Source organism: Miniopterus schreibersii (genome assembly GCF_964146895.1).
Source record: "Miniopterus schreibersii genome assembly, chromosome: 2".
NCBI lineage: Eukaryota > Metazoa > Chordata > Mammalia > Chiroptera > Miniopteridae > Miniopterus > Miniopterus schreibersii.
The window spans coordinates 21,693,417-21,710,983 of NC_138102.1; the positions used below are offsets into that span (position 1 = coordinate 21,693,417).

At 34.9% G+C, this 17,567-nt stretch overlaps 1 protein-coding gene across 1 annotated transcript in view; it reads right to left on the bottom strand.

The window, feature by feature from the left end:
• Positions 1-12,671: 12,671 nt before the first annotated feature.
• Positions 12,672-17,567, bottom strand: part of LOC308552396 (disintegrin and metalloproteinase domain-containing protein 2-like) — a gene marked incomplete at both ends in the record, with an annotated part of 89,263 nt that continues 84,367 nt past the window's right edge. Inside the window, 3 exon segments of the mRNA XM_081127714.1 lie at positions 12,672-12,735; positions 13,833-13,992; positions 15,427-15,567. Coding sequence (XP_080983840.1) covers positions 12,672-12,735; positions 13,833-13,992; positions 15,427-15,567 — 365 coding nt within the window.

The following is a 17,567-nucleotide window of genomic DNA, read 5'->3' on the forward strand; positions in this document are numbered from 1 at the left end:
TGTGGTGGGGGAGAAAGGAAAGTAGCAATCTTCACTATGTGCAGGAGACATTTTCTACTTCGTGGTCCTGCTGAATTTCATTTATCATCTTTGCAAAGAAAGAAAAATCAAGATTGTTAAACTTGATCTTGGATAAGGCAATTAAAAAGCCCCCCCCCCCCTTTTTCCCCAATTGTGTGCCTATTCTTACAGTATTAGATTATAATTGATTGGGGAAAGGAAAGAAACTTTAAAGTGCAGCCTAAGTGTGTTTTGTTCACAGTTACTCTGAGCACTAGCAAGGAACTTATAGAGATGGGAAGGGCAGAAAGTCAAACTGAGAAAGGAAACGTGACCCCACAGTATAAGAAAGAACCTGCAATGTCTTTGAATTTTCTGACCGATATCTTACACTGCACATGTCCGAAACCTAACTCAACTTCTACCCGCCTTTCACCCAAGCCTACTTTTATCCCAGTACACTCCACTGAAAAAATTGTGTCAACAGAGGCAAAAACAAACTCTGGTAGGCCTAAAACTTGAACCTGGCAGATAGTAGTACATCTGGGAAACTGATCCTCACAAGTTATTATTAAAATAAGACAGGCCAGTGATCATAATGACTTAAAATAAGGAAGTGGCAGTGAGGATGAAGGAAAGTTACGATAGGCCATCCTGTTGTATATATAGGGTGTCCCCCCAAAAATGTATACACACATTTTGAATATTATAAAGGCAGTGTTTATTAAAATATATTTCATCTTCAAAATTGAGCTATTAGTTATTAAAGTGTGTATACATTTTTTGGGGGACACCCCATATATTTTTACCACACAATTCACTCATTAAACTGTTTCAATGCATGGAAAAGTGTACCTATCTCAGTAAGAGCAAGATGGGGAGAGGGGACACTAAAGCAAGACAATCTTACCCAGAAAAGCTCAGCTTCAAGTAAAGAAAGAGCAGCAAAACCGGGTGCAGCAAAGGAAAAAAATACAGCCTAGACTGCAAGTTACATGAGGTCAAGAAAGTATCACCTGGAGACAGAACATTTATGTTTGACCAGAAACTCAATTAGAGCAATTCCTTGAAGATAGAAGGGATACTAGTGAGTCTCTGGGGGCTTGGGGCTGGCCTTACCCAGCAACACTTCAAATCCAAAGCTTGCAATGGATAGGGAGGGGAATCACAAGCTGCTGGGGAGGTAAGGGCTGTAGGTGTCCTCTTTTGAGATGGGAGCAGTTAGCACAGCCATAGGCCCTGAGGGCGGCAGCACAGGGGACAATGGAATGTTCTCACCTCGGGATGCAACAGCCTCCCATGTTCAAAAGAGGCTGAACTGCTTATTTCCTACTAAAGGGTCACAGCCTGTAGAAGAATCAACAGACACAGGCCTACATACTTTCACTCACAGGATTTATTTTGGTTTGTGAAAGTGAAAGCCATAAGCCATAACAAAAGGAGAGAAAAGCAGATTCTTTTCATTCTTGGATCAGACCAGCTAATGGTGAGTTTCTTGGTAATATCCTTTCTCCAACCTAAGGCTTTTTGACTTATTGCTTAGTCACTGATCTAAAGAAATACAGAAAACAGAAATGTTAAGTTGTAACTTAATAAAGCTGCCTAATTTTACTATGCACCTACAACGGTAGCATTTAATTAGTGTAATAAGACACTGGTTATACCACCAAAACCTATGTCTGTGCTCTGTGAAATTTGTAAACCCATTTCTTTTTCCTGCATCCTTTGTGATAGACACATTAAAAATATATTATGCATTGGCATTTATAAGTGTCTCATTTACATAGTCTCTATGCTTCACATGGTAAAAAGAAAATCACCAGCAAGGAAACAGAGAGGAAAAGAACAATAAAAACCTGTGAGAAATAAATTGTGAGTAATTGGTCCATTTTTATCTACAGAGGAGGAGTACTCCCAGAGTTCTCCAGCAGGTGACCCACATACACATGATCAAAAGCAAGCTCATCCTTCACTCCCCTCCACAGCGTCCTTCCAGCACCAAACTGGCTCTTTCCTGCTATACAGTCATAAGTAAAAGCGATGCTAATGCACTGTATCAGAAATGGCTAAGTCTTTGTAGTCCTTTGTTATTCTACCCCAAATATATCCATCACTCACCACTTAATTGACTCTACCTCTGTTACATCTCACGAAACTTTTTCATCTTCTCTTCCAAACCTGCCCTCATCACATCTTTCCTGTGTATTCCTTACTCCCGTAGCTGCTGTGCTCATCTCCGGTGCTGGCTGAATCTGACTGAACTTTCCCCTACTTCATTCCAGCACCATGCCATGCTAAATCCCTCTCCTACCACTTGGGAAATACTTTGACGTGTTCCCATTCATATATGAGGAAATGTAAACTCCTTATCAGGGCACCCCAGACACTTGCCTTGGCTCACGGTTACCTATGTAGATTTTATCTCTCGATGTTCATGAATTTTAAAATAAATTTTAAAATGTATTAAGAGTAAAATTTGGAAACACATCTGGGGTTACATTTTAGCATTCCTATCTTCCTGCTATATCCATAAACATAATTTAAGTACTTGTTCTTATACTCTACATCCAAACTGTCAATGCCTTCTGTTGGTTCCCCTTACGAATTTATTTCTAAAGCCATGTTCACTATTGCTGGTCTGAGGTATTTTCTGTTCTCTCCTGGATTATTGCAGTAGTACTCCACTAACTGTCTTCTCCACTTTTACTCTGTCCTTGTTACAGACTACTTTCAACAAAACACCCTTTGAAAGTATAAGTCATGGCTTCTGATCAAGATGGTGGAATAGGTAAACAGTGTACTCACCTCCTACCTTGGCCACTGATGATACATGTAGTGATGATACAGTTCTGCATCTTGACTGTGGTGGTGACTGTTCCAATTTGAATATCTGTATTTTGCATGAAAAATTGCACCTAACTAAATACATACACACACTTGCACTCACAAAAACACACACAATATACACAAATGAGTGCATGTATACTGGTGAAGTTTGAAAAAGGTTTGTATTTTATCAATGTCCATTTCCAGGTTTTCATATTGTACTATAGTACTGAGATGTGTTTTCACTGATAAAAGCTGAGTAAAGGGTACACAGAATTTCCCTCTACATTTCTTTGCAACTCTTTGTGAATCTATAGTTATTTCAACATTAAAACTTAAATAGCCCAGCTGGCATGGCTCAGCAGTTGAGCATTGACCTATGATCCTGGAGATCAAGGTTTGATTCCCGGTGGGCACATGCCTGGGTTTCGGCCCGATCCCCAGTAGGGGGCGTGCAGGAGGCAGCCAATCAATGATTCTCTCATCATTGATGTTTCTCTCTCTCTCCCTCTCCCTTCCTCTCTCTGAAATCAATAAAGACATATTAAAAAAATTTAAATAAAAACCCAAGAGGATATCATTACACAACTGGTAAAACCAAATCAAGCTAAAACAAAAATGTCAATATCAAGTGTTCGTGAAGTATGGGCTATCTGTGCAGAAGAACTGGATCTCTCATTGATGAATGGAGGGAAGGTAAATGAGGACAGCCACTTTGGCAAAGTGTCACTGGTACTTATAAAATTAAAAGTACACTCACTGAAAACAAACAAGCAAAACCTTAGTAAATGACTCAGTAATCTCACTTCTAGGTATTTACCCACTGGATTGCATTTTTGACACTTGTTAAGAAAAGAAATCTTTAAAGTTCTCATCACAAGAAAAAGGAATTTTGTAAATATATATGGTCAGGTGTTAACTACATTTATTGTGGTGATCATTTCACAGTATATACTTATATTGAAACATTAGGTTGTATACCCAAAACAAATATGTTATGTTTCAATTATATCTCAACAAAGGAGTAACAGATTATAATAATTCAAAATAGATTAGAAGGAATGATAAAATATTTGATTCTTTACATATTTCTAAATAACTGTCCAAAAGTGTGTGCTAATTTATACTTGTTTTAGGATGATAATAAATTATGCTTTTCACTATCAATTATTATTTTCAGTTCCCAACTGTTTATGATAGTAGGGAAGGGCGCATAATAAGAATAGAGCCACAGTTGTTTAATAATCATTCACCTTACTAACTATAGATAAGACATTTTCTTACATACCCTGGGGAACTGGAGGGTAAAACAAGGCTTTAAAAAGATAAGATGCCTCGGTGGGTCCAGTACTCAGAAAATAAATACATTTTGAGAACAGACCAAGGACAGGGCATGCTTTTATTTGGTTGCTCTGCCCAGACCCTGACCTCCTCTGGGAGTTTGCCTCAGGAAAGCTGAGCACTCTTTGGTCCCAGGAACAGGCGGAGCTGTTTGTAACATCATACAAGATTAGCCACCTGGTTATCAGACTTTGAGCTCCTGAAGGCCAGACTGCAGACCCTAAGCTCCCCTTTCTGTTACACTTGTAGCTCACAGCTGCATGTAGTTATCATCTGCCTCATTGGTATATAATAAGCCAACTGGCAATGGGGGAGCCAGAGCAGAATTCCCAGGGTGACTGACTGTCCTCCCATTTTGCTGGCAATAATGGAATAAATGCTCAAATATGATTCAACTCTGTCTTTGCTTAATTTGGCTTAAGTAGTGACAGGCGGCCACAGACCCCTTGTGTACAGTTTCAGAAACAACTGGATATCCATTTACATTATATTTATTTCAGCAACCTACTGGGCTAAGGCATGCTCAGATAGGTGGTTAAACATTATTTCTGGGTTTGTCTTGTGGGGATGTCTCTGGAAGATATTAGATTTTAATTGGGAGGCTGAAAAAAGAAGAACATTCTCACCAATGAGGGTGGGCATCATCTAATTTCTTGAGGCTTTGAATAGACCAAAAAGGCAGAAGGGTGAATTCATACTATGCTTGAGCTGAGACTTTCATTTTTCTCCTGCCTTCAGACATTGGCACTTCTGGTTCTCAGACTGGGACTTATACAAGCCCCACCCTCATTCCCATTCTTAGACTTTTGAACTTGAACTGAATTGGCTTTCCTGGTTCTCTAGTTTTGAGATGGAAGATTGGAGGACTTCTTGGCCTCTCTAACCACATGAGTCAATTTCAATAATAAATCTCATATATATATAATCTCCCTAATGCAGATTTTGGAATTTTAAGGATGAGTTTTCTGAATTGGTTCTGGGGTTTCAGGAACTATTTTTCTAATCTTATTAAAGATGCTAATGGCTCTATTTTCAGTAGTAGAGAGAGCACTGATAGTGAATGGCATGAACTATTTATAGAGATATGCAAAAATATCTGCATTGAATACTCCTAACCAAACATTTATAATAAGCAAGAAGCCAATTGCCTCTCTATATGACACTTTTGAACATTTTTTGCAAAACTAAGGAATATTAATAACACTGGTTGGTTGTTCCTAATGTCGCTGGGCAATGTGACTAAAGATGAGCTGAATGATTTGAATTCCAGGTGAGGCATTTCATAAAAGACCTAAGAGCTTCTATGTGTGCCCTGAGGAGAGACTTATCTCCTATAGCTGGAGGCTCAAATTGCTGAAAATTAAATGAAGAACCTCATCCTGTGATTGGCTGAAGCACAGTGCAAGTTGAACTCCCAGCCTCACAGGGTGTCTACTCTTAAAGTAGGGGCATTAGTTGAGAAATAATAGGATCTTCTAAGTTCAAATGGGGATGTATGGGAAGACTCTGATGCAGTTGGGGAAATTGAGCCACTAAATTTTGATGAGTTTTCCTTGTGGAAGTGGTGTCTCTACTTGCAGTGGAATTGGCCTCCTCATCTTTAGCAACAGTGTCCTCCCAAACCCCAGAGGGAGTCACCTTCCCACATAGTGTGGTATCACCCTTTCTACCTCCATTTAATGTTAATAACCCTGAAATGTAATGGTTTCCCCTCAAGCAGTTGCTTGTAAGATAATATTGATTTTTATTCAGGAACTACCCCACCCTTCTTTATTTCTAGGCCTATGACTAGACTCAAGTCCCAGACGATCCTTAAAGGGAAGTACAAAGTAGAACTCATGAAGAGGTGAACTACACTTTAAAAAGATTAGTTGAATTTTCTAATTTATATAAGCAGAAATCTGGGGAACCTCTGTGGAAATGGATACTAAGGGTATGAGATAATAATGGAAGGAACATAAAGTTGGCTTAATCCAACTCTATTGGTATAGGCCCACTAAGCAGAGATTCTACATTTAATGTTACAGCTCAGGGGCTAAAAGTGCTCTAACAGTTTGTTTGGTTGAATGAAATATGTACCAAAATATGGCCCACTATGAGTCAATTTTAAATGTCCAACCTCCTTAGGTTTGATGTAAAAAAAGGGATTCAGAGGTTAGTTTTACCATTAATGACTTTGAAGATGCAGAGATAGTGATTCCTACCATGTAGTCATTCAATTCTCCTATGATCTGTGCAGAAGACAAATGGATTATGGAGAAAACCATAGATTACATTAAGCTTAGTCAGGTGGTGACTCCAATTGTATCTGCTATACCAGATGTAGTTTCATTGCTTGAGCAAATTGACACATCCACTGGTCCTTGGTATGCAGTTATTATTCTGGCACATGCCTTTTTCTCCATCCTTGTCTATAACATCTACCAGAAAGTTTACTTTCAACTGGTAAAGCCAGCAGTACACTTTCATTGTTCTACTTCAGGGGTCTATCAACTCACCAGTCCTATATAGATCTTGATCTCCTTTCCCCTCCACAAGATATAATACTGGTCCATTGCATTCATGACATTATGCTGATTGGACCAAGTGAGCAAGAAGTAGCAACTACTTTAGACATACTGGTAAGACATTTTCTGTCAGAAGGTGGTCTATCTCCATTTCTAGCAAAATTTCTAGAGATTCAGTGGTGGGGGGCATGATGAGATATTCCTTCTTAGGTGAAAGATAAATTGTTGCACATAGACCATCCTACAATCAACAAAAGGCACAATACCTCTTGGGCCTCTTTATATTTTGGAGAAAACATATTTGAGTATTACTCCAATTCATTTACCAACTGAATCATGAGGCTGCTAGATTTGTGTGGTGTCCAGAACAAGAGAAATCTCTACAAAAGGTCCAGGCTGGATTGCAAGCTGCTCTGTCACTTGTCCCATATGATCTAGCAGATCCAATGGTCTTGAAGTATCAGTGACAGATAGGGAAGATGTTTGAAGACTTTGGCAGGCCCTATAGGTGTATCACAGTGTAGACCTTTAAAATATTGGAGAAAGGCCCTGCAATAAATTTCAGATAATGGCTTTCCTTTTCAAAAACAGCTCTTTGCCTGCTACTGGGACTTGATAGAGACTGAACATTTAACCATGGGCCACAAAGTTACCATGCAATTTCAGCTGCTCATCATGAACTGGATGTTTTCTGGCCCACAAAGCCATTAAATTGGATTTGCACAGAAACACCCCATCATGAAATAGAAATGGTATGTAATCAGTCTTAAGTGGTGCCTGAAGGCACAGGTAAGTTACATAAAGAAGTGGCCTAAAGGCTGTGGTCTCCAATCCTGCTACACTGCCTTCTCTCTCCCAGCTTGCCTTTATGGCCTCATAGAGGGTTTCCTACCATTAGCTGGCAAAGAAAGAGAAGATTTGGGCCTAGTTTACAGATGATTCTGTATTATATACAGGCACCACCTGAAAATAGACAGCTACAGCACTATAGCTCCTTTCTTAGACATTCTTGAAGGACACTGGTGAAAGGAAATTCTCTCAAGGAGGAAATTCAGGCAGTGTACTTGGTTGTACACTTTGCTTGATATGAGAAATAGTGAGACATGTGATTATATATCAGTGTGGTTTGGCTGACTGGTCAAGAACTTGGAAAAAAACATGAATAAAAGTGACAAACAAATTTTGTGGAAAAGTATGTGGATAGATCTCTATGCATTGGCAAAAAAAATGTGAAGATATTTGGGTCCCATGTGGATGCTCACTAAAGGGTGACCTCAGCAGAGGATGATTTTAATAATCAGGTAGAAAGGAAGACCCATTTTGTGGATACTAGTCGGTCTCTATCCATAGCAACACCTATTATTACTCAGTGAGCTCATTGTAGTCATGACGAGAGGGTAGAGGCTATGGATGGGCTCAGCAACATGAAATGTTATGCACCAAGCCTGACATGGCTACAGTCATTAATCTGTCACCATTGAGTTCTAGATATGACACCATTCCCCAGGATGATCAATGAGCTAAACTGGTAGCAGGCTGATTATGTCGGACCAGTTTCATCACGGAAGGGGCAGTGTTTTTTCCTTGTTGGAATACAAACTTACTCTGGATTCAGATTTGCCTTCCTTACATGCAATGCTTATCAGACCTTATTCATCACCAAAGTATTATACTCTGCAATGCTTCTGATCAAGGAACTAACTTTATAGCAAAAGAAATGTGGCAATGGCCCTGCTCATGAAATTCACAGGCTTATCACCCTTCTGAAGCAGCTGGCTTGATTGAATGGTGGAATGGTTTTTCAGACACTCATTTATGGTGCCAGTTAGGTGGCAATAGCTTTCAGGGCTAGGACAAGGTTTTCCAGAAGATTGCATATGCTTTGAATCAGTTGTCCAATATATAGTTCTGTTTCTCCCATAGATAGAATGCATGGATCCAGGCACTGGAGGGTGAAAATAGAAGTGGCACCACTCACTGTTATCCCAAGTGACCTACTAGCAAAATTTTTGCTTCCTGTTTCCAGGACTTTATGCTCTGCTGGCCTAGAGGTCTTAGTCTCACAGGGAGAAATGCTTTCATTAGGAAATACAATGATTCTTTGAACTGGAAGTTAAGACCACCATCTGGCCACTTGGGGTTCCTCATGCCTCTGAATCAACAGGTGAAGAAGAGAGTTAAGGTGTTGGCTGAGGTGACTGATTTTGACTACCAAGAGGAAATTGGACTACTGCTCAACAATGAGGTAAGAAAGAGTATGTCTATAATACAGGAGATCTTTTAGAATGTCTCTTTGTATTACCATGTTCTGGTAATGAAAAACTACAACTCAATCAAGAAAGAACTAATCATGGTCTAGACCCTTTAGAAGTGAAGGTTTGACTCACCAAACCAGCTCAGTTGCATGCTGAAGTCAAAAGGAATACAGAATGGGTAGTAGAATAAGATAGTTATAAATACCAACTACAATGACATGACCAGTTATAGAAAGGAGGACTATAATGTCATGACTATTTCCTCCTCATTTTGCTATGAAAATAGTTGTGTGTATATCTACATATGTTAAGGAAATATCTTTTTTTTCTTTCCTCTCTTATTCTTTTACCATGCAACATAAGATGTATTGACTTTATATCAGTATTTAAGTATTGTTAATATTATCATAGTATTTAAATTCTGAGATATCTGGAGAAGAGCAAATATCATTCAAGGATTTTATCTCCTCTCCTGGGGAAGAAATTAGTGCATTTTTGGTTGCATGCAAGATAATTATATCATGTTAGGCCGACTTATGTTACGTCCTTTATTTGGAGATTAAGTATGGTTTAAGGCTTCTCCTTAAACCATATTGCTGCCAAGTTGACAAAGGGATAGACTTGTGATGATTAATTTTGTGTGTCAACTTAGAAATACCCAACTATCTGATAAAACATTATTTTTGGGTGTGTCTATGAGTGTGTCTTTGGATGAGATTAGTATTTGATCAATAGACTGAGTGAAGACTATCCTCATGAATGCAAGTGGGAATCATCCAATCCCTTGAGGGCCTGAGTAGAACAAAAGTGGAGGAAAGGTGAATATGCTCCCTGCTTAAGCTGAGGCATCCATCTTTTCCTCCTCTTGGACATCCATTTGCACTCATGGTTCTTGTTTTTTTTGGACTCAGACTGGGACTTACACCACAGGCTCCCCAATCGTCAGGCCTTCAGACTCATACTGAATTACATCCCCAGCTTTCCTTGTTCTCCAGCTTGTAGATGACAGATCATAGGACTTCTTGGCCTCCATAACCATAACCATGTGAGCCCATTCCTATAATAAATCTTCTCAGCTATGTATCATCTATCTATCATCTATCTATCTATCTATCTATCTATCTATCTATCTATCTATCTATCATCTATCTATCTATCTATCTATCTATCTATCTATCTATCTATCTATCTATCTGTCATCTATCTATCATCATCTATCTATCTATCTATCATCTATCTATCTATCTATCTATCTATCTATCTATCTATCTATCATCTATCATCATCTATCTATCTATCTATCTATCTATCTATCTATCTATCTATCTATCTATCATCTATCTATCTATCTATCTATCTATCATCTATCTATCTATCTATCTATCTATCTATCTATCTATCTATCATCTATCTGTCTATCATCTATCTATATCTATTATCTATCTATCATCTATATCTATCTATCATCTATCTGTCTATCATCTATCTATATCTATCATCTATCTATCATCTATATCTATCTATCATCTATATCTATCTATCTATCTATCTATCTATCATCTATCTATCTATCTATCTATCTATCTATCTATCTATCTATCTATCTATCTATCTATCATCTATCTATCTATCATCTATATCTATCTATCTATCATCTATCATATCTATCTATCTATCTATCTATCTATCTATCTATCTATCTATCTATCTATCTACCTATCATCTATCATCTATCTATCTATCATCTATTTATCTATCTATCATCTATCTATCTATCTATCTATCTATCTATCTATCTATCATCTATCTATCATCTATCTATATCATCTATCTATCTATCATCTATCTAATCTATATCTATCTATATCTATCTATCATCATATCTATCATCATCTACCTATCATCTATCTATCTATCATCATCATCTATCATCTATCTATCATCTATATCATCTATCATCTATCTATCTATCTGTCTAATCTATCATCTATCATCTATCTATCTATCTATCTATCTATCTATCTATCTATCATCTATCTATCTATCTATCTATCATCTATCTATCTATCTATCTATCTATCTATCTATCTATCTATCTATCATCTATCTATCATCTATCTATCTATCTATCTATCTATCTATCTATCTATCTATCTATCTATCATCTATCTACCTATCATCTATCCTTTATCTATCATCATCTATCATCTGATCTCTATCTATATCTATCATCTATATCTATCATCCATCTAATCTATCATCTATCTACCTATCATCTATCTACCTATCATCTGTCTACATCTATCTATCTATCTATCTATCTATCTATCTATCTATCTATCTATCTATCTATCTATCTCTATTATCTATCTATATCTATCTATCTATCATCTATCTATCTATCTATCTATCTATCTATCTATCTATCATCATCTATCTATCATCTATATCTATCTATCATCTATCTATCATCTATCTATCTATCATCTATTTATCATCTTCATCTATCATCTATCTATATCTATCTATCTAGCTATTATCTATCTATCTATCTATCTATCTATCTATCTATTATCTATCTATCTATCTATCTATCTATCTATCTATCTATCTATCATCTATCTATCTATCTATCTATCATCTATCTATCTATCTATCATCTATCATCTATCTATCTCTATCTATCATCTATCTATCTATCTATCATCTATCTATCTATCTATCTATCATCTATCTTATCTATCTATCATCATCATCTATCATCTATATCCATCATCTATCTTCATCATCATCATCTATCTATAATTACCTATTGGTTCTGTTTCTCTGGATAATTCTAAGGCATATGTATTATTGTAGCTTCCTCTTAGATTGATGATTTGCATTATGATATATTCTTCTTTATCTTTATTAATGCTTTCAATGTTAAATTCTATCAAACTTTTTTTTGATTGGCTATGGACCATCAGATAATAACATAACTACACAACTTTGCAATTAAAAACATAACAGTGGGCTTTAATTATGGCATTGCATTTATTATTTTGAACCTTTCCTCATCTCAAGTCTGCTGATTAAGTTAGTTTCTATTGACTAACAGAATCAGTATGAGATAGCTTTAAAATTGTGTAATATGAAAACTTATCTGTGGAATTATATATATATAGAGAGATATTATATGCTATACAAATAATATAATATAACAAATTATATATGAAAATTCTACTTTTTTCTTGTTACAGCAAAACCATAATATGCAGGTTTTGAATCCAAGGCAATGTGGCAATACATGTACTTTTTCTTTTCCATTTTCCTGTCCATTGAAGATAATTACTCTGGAAAAATAAATAAAGGGGGGAAAATCACCTGTATGCCCAATGAAGTTGAAAATGCTGGTTAATTCAATAAATAGCATGAGAGTAACTTCATTATAGAGTTCTATAATGTAATCTATTTTTAACCAATATCTGAATACACAAATGCTAAAAAATTAAATATTAGAAAAAATGTAAAAGATAACACTGCAAGACATTTTAAATGAATTGAATGTCATGTATTGATCTATGTATTTTATTGATCTATGATGTAGCTTACATTATTGAAAAATGTTCTCCAATTTAATTTTCATTGTATGCATCTGTATGACTACTACCATCTAATATATGTTTATATTATTTATATTTTTCTAATACATTACATTTTCTCTGCCTCTCTATCTCATCCTTAAAATATTTGATACTCACTATGATATTATGGATTCTTTGTTTTCTAGGCCACTCTTGGGTTCACTCTCACTTTCAAGTTCCCTGTACATTTAAAAACAAATATAATCACTTAAAATTATATTTTCTTCAAAGATTACGGTAAAAAACTCTGCACCATCTGTCTGTACTGAAACAGTTTTGAATTCCTTTCTGAGATCTAGGAGCAGCCACTACTTGAAACTATCTTACCACTGAAGTAATCTCTCATGAGTAATTAAGACTAACGAGAAAAAAACACAGTAATGTAAGTTGACCTGAAAATTAGCTTAGGTCATTTTCATCTGTATAACGTTATTAGTTAAATAACTTTAAACTTTTTTGACCTTCATCTTCTGCCCTACTTCTTTTATTTATTTATTTTTCAATTACAGCTTACCTTCAATACTATTTTGTATTAATTTCAGATGTACAGCACAGTGATTAGACAATCACATATTTCACAGTGACCCCCACAATATTTCCAGTACCCATCTGGTACTGTACATAGTTAGTAGAATATTATTGGCTATATTCCCTATGCTGTACCTTACATCCCCGTGATTGTTTTGAAACCACCAATTTGTACTTCTCAGTTCCTTCACCTTCTTCCCCCCAACCCCCTTCCCTCTGGCAACCATCAGTCTGTTCTCTTCATGAACCTGCTTCAATTTTGATTGTTCATCTGTTTTATTCTTTAGATTCCATGTATTAGTGAAATTATATGTTGCTCGTCTTTTTGACTGACTGACTTCACTAACTACTTTCCTGGGTTTCCCTGCTATCTTTTAATAAGACAATGCATGCAAAATTCTTTGAAATATATAAATATTAAAACTAAAGTAATAAAATTTAATATAGTTAGTAATTAAGATTAAATAATAAAAAGAGGTCAATAAACATTCACTAGAAATGATTTTCACTTAATTTTACCCCTAACAGAGTCCAAGTTGTTATAAGATTAAAATTGCTTACATTAAAAAAAAAAAATGTGTTCATTATTCATTGTATTAATCCTCAGTATATTATTACATTTCCAAATAAAGATAAAATTAAATCTGAGTTAGTACTAGTAACATTATCAAAATGTTCTTTATTAATGTGTTACTATGGATACTAACATATTATAAAAGTACTGAATCTTAAATATAAAATCAATTTACTCATCGCTTATATACTCCTCGGTTTTCCATTTTTTTCTTTGCAGATAAACTTTTACCAGAGTTGCTATCATTACACAGAGAATAATGCAGAAAGGGATGAGTAGGAAAAGTGGCCATCTTATAGCTTTGGAAGGGTAAATATCCTCGTTATACCATCTATCTAGGAAAGAAGACATCAGTGATTTAAAATAAATTATGAGCAATATAGGGAAGCTATTTCTGTATTTCAATATAACAATTAGAATAAAAATTTTTAGCAATTTGATAATATTTTAATGAAGTAGATAAGTTGAGAGTATTAGTGCCCAAAGAGACTCTTCTAACTCTTACAATAATAGTTTTATCCCTTGCTTTTGATTGAGAGCCTTCTATTCCTTGTAGTCTCTTTTCAGAACTGACAATATAAATGAAAAGAATGACAGTGTGATCCCTGTATAAGTCAAGTTTCTCTTAATGTCCATTTTCAATAAGAAATACTGTACATTTAATGAAATTTCAGTAAAGTCCAAATTATCTTTTCTTCTATTGCATTGATATATATTTTCATATTTAATCTAAGAAATTATTGCTTATCCTAAGATCATATATGATTTTTCCTATGTTTCTTTCAAGAAGATTTACACTTTCAACTTCTTCCTTTAGATTTATGATCTGCCCCATATCAATTGTTCAGTGACTTGGGATTTTTGAGGATCTTTGGGCTACCGTGAGTTGTTATAATAAAATGTTTTGAACTGATTTTCCTTCTGCATTAAACTATCTTTGTACTTTTCATGAAAAATTGATTAACCTAATATTAATGGGTACATTTCTAGGCTCCTTATTTCATTATATTGATCTACTTGTATATCTATCCTTTACAAATGCCACTGTCTTGATTATACTAAATCTTTACTATACTACATTCAATATAAGGCAAATAGACTGTCTTTTTTCATTCTTTTTCAGGGTCGTTGGGCTATTCTAAATGCCCTTGTTTATTTTAGAATCATTGTTAACATCTAAAAAGTTACATGCTTTTATGCTTTTCATAAATCTATGGAATTGGTGAGAACTGAAATGTTAGCAATAATGGCCTTCCAATAGCTGAATATGGCATATTTATTCATTTATTTGTATGTTTAACATTTATCTCCATTTTGTTTTAATTTCAGTGCTAAGGTCCTGCACATCTTTTGTTAAATTCATTCCTAATATTTTATATTTTTATAGTATTGTAAATGGTACTGATTTTATTTTTATTTACCGCTGCTATTATGTAATAATACTGACTTTTGAACATTTTTCCTTTGAACTTTCAGAAAATATTACTTCTGGAAGTGTTCTTTTTTTCTGTTGTTTTTGTTTGTTTGGTTGGTTGGTTGGTTGGTTGGTTTTTAATCCTCCCCTGAGGATATTTTTTCCATTGCTTTTCTGAGAGAGTGGAAGGGAGGGAGAAACATCGATTTGAGAGAGACACATCAATTTGTCACCTCCCACAGGAGCCCCGATGGAGGCTAGGGATCGAGACTGCAACCAAAGTACGTGCCCTTGACTGCATTGGAACCCTAGGCCCTTCAGTTCGAGGGCCAGTGCTCTAACCATTGAGCGAAACCGGCTAGGGCTAAAAGTGATTTTGTAGATTCTTTAGGACTTTCTATGTAATTAATCATATCATCTTCAGTCTTATTTAATTCATTCCAATCTCCATGCTTCTGATTTCTTGTTATTTTGCTATTTATTGCACTTGCTAGGACTATTGGGAAAATGTTGAATAGACATTATAAGAGCAGACTTTATGTTTTGTTAATATTTTGAAGAAAAATGTACTTTATAGTAAAATATATTAACTGTTTTTGTTGATTTTTTTTATCAGATTGATGAAGTTTACTTATGTTAGTAGTTTTCTGCTTTTTAAAAAATATCATGAATAGGTGGTAAATTTTGTCAAGTGATTTTTCTGCACCAAATAAAAAAATAATATACTTAAAATTTTTTTTTGTTGATTTAGTGAACTGTACTGATTGACTTTCAAATGATAAAAGATTCTTGTGTTCCTAAAATAAACCCCATATAGCCTGGATTCTTATCTTTTTAATATAGATAGCTATATAAAGTGAGCTAATATTTTCTTGAGAATGTTTACGTCTATGTTCATGAAATAAATTTTTCTGTAATTTTTTTAAACTTCTTTGTCTCGATTTGGCACCAGGGTTATGTTTACCATATGCAATGAGGTGATAGGAGTCCTCTCACCACTTTTTTTTCCTAATGGTATTTCTTACTTGAAAAAAATTAGTGGAATTAACCTGTATTTTTACCATCTAGGCCTGTGTTTTTAAAATTTGTGTTGGTTTCGATTTTTAAAAATCATAAACTCACAGATCTAAGAAGTTTGGCTTCTGATTTCTTGGTAATACCCTTTAATTTATAATTCTTTCCATTCGGAATAGCCCCTTTTATATCTGAATAGCTTCTTTCCTCTAATTGATTGGAACTCAAAGAGCATGTGGGATATTGAGATCACTTTCAGTCTGAGCTGATGTAATTTCTTTAAAAATGTGTGCATTTCTTGTGTATCAAATAAAAATATACCCTGGGAAGCAGTTGAGATCTTGCTCCCCAACAAATGTCAGTTTAGTTCAAATAAACACATATAAAAAACTTTTATAAAAATTCATGATGATAATAATAATAATAAGTCTTATTAAATAAAGGCCATACCCACAAATCTCTTTGAGATAAGCATTTTTCTAAATTGGGCTGGTGAGGCTGCCATGGAATAACATACTTAATTTTCTTAGCAGCCTTTTTGTTTGAAAGTTTTATAAGGCATTCTAATACGTTATTTAAAAGGGCTTTTGATTAGATGAAGATATCAAAGAAAAACTAAGATTTCTGAGATTTTCATAAAAGGGTTTTTACAGTCACGTGTTTGGATTAATTTTTACCTGAGGTGAAATTTTATTGCTTAACATCTCAAATTTGGCTGTTACACATTTATTACTTTAAGAATAGTTTTTTTCCAGAACACACAGGAATAATAATGTTTCTTTTGCAAGCCAAAAAAAAATATTTAAAAAATTAATTAGCTCTTTTACATTTGCTCTACATTTTACTTGAAAACTGAACTGTTCTTTCATTAATTATTATCATCTTCTTATATTTAATCACAGGTAATTTAAGTCACCTACATGAAAATCTTTACAATGTACCAAGAAATCTTGCCAATCAGAACACTGAATTCTACTTTCCATAATTCCACAGGCAGCAATGATGCCAAATAACTCACCAATTCATAACAAAACTCATTTTTCCAACTTCTAGTAACATGCTTTTGAATCGCTCACCAACTGTCTTCTGAAGACAATTTTATAACACACTAATAGTTTTCAACAGTTTCCTAGAGGTCTTTCTACCACACACCACCCAATGCTAAAGCTAATGTCACATGTTTTAGATACTTAATATATAAATACACCTTCTGGTATCAACTTGCTTTCGTGTGTGTGTGTGTGTGTGTGTGTGTGTGTGTGTGTGTGTGTATGAAAGAGAGGGAACTGTGTGAGAAACTACAAATTTGGTAACTTAAAACAATCATTTAAATTTAACCATTTTGTGGGTCATGAATTTGGGGAGGGCTTAGTTGTGTAGTTGTATTTTTTTGTCTCAGTGTAATCAAATTTCATACAGAGCAGATAAGTTTAGACAGAATAAGTGGTCCAAGAATGAGAGTCCCAAGAATTAGTATTTGAA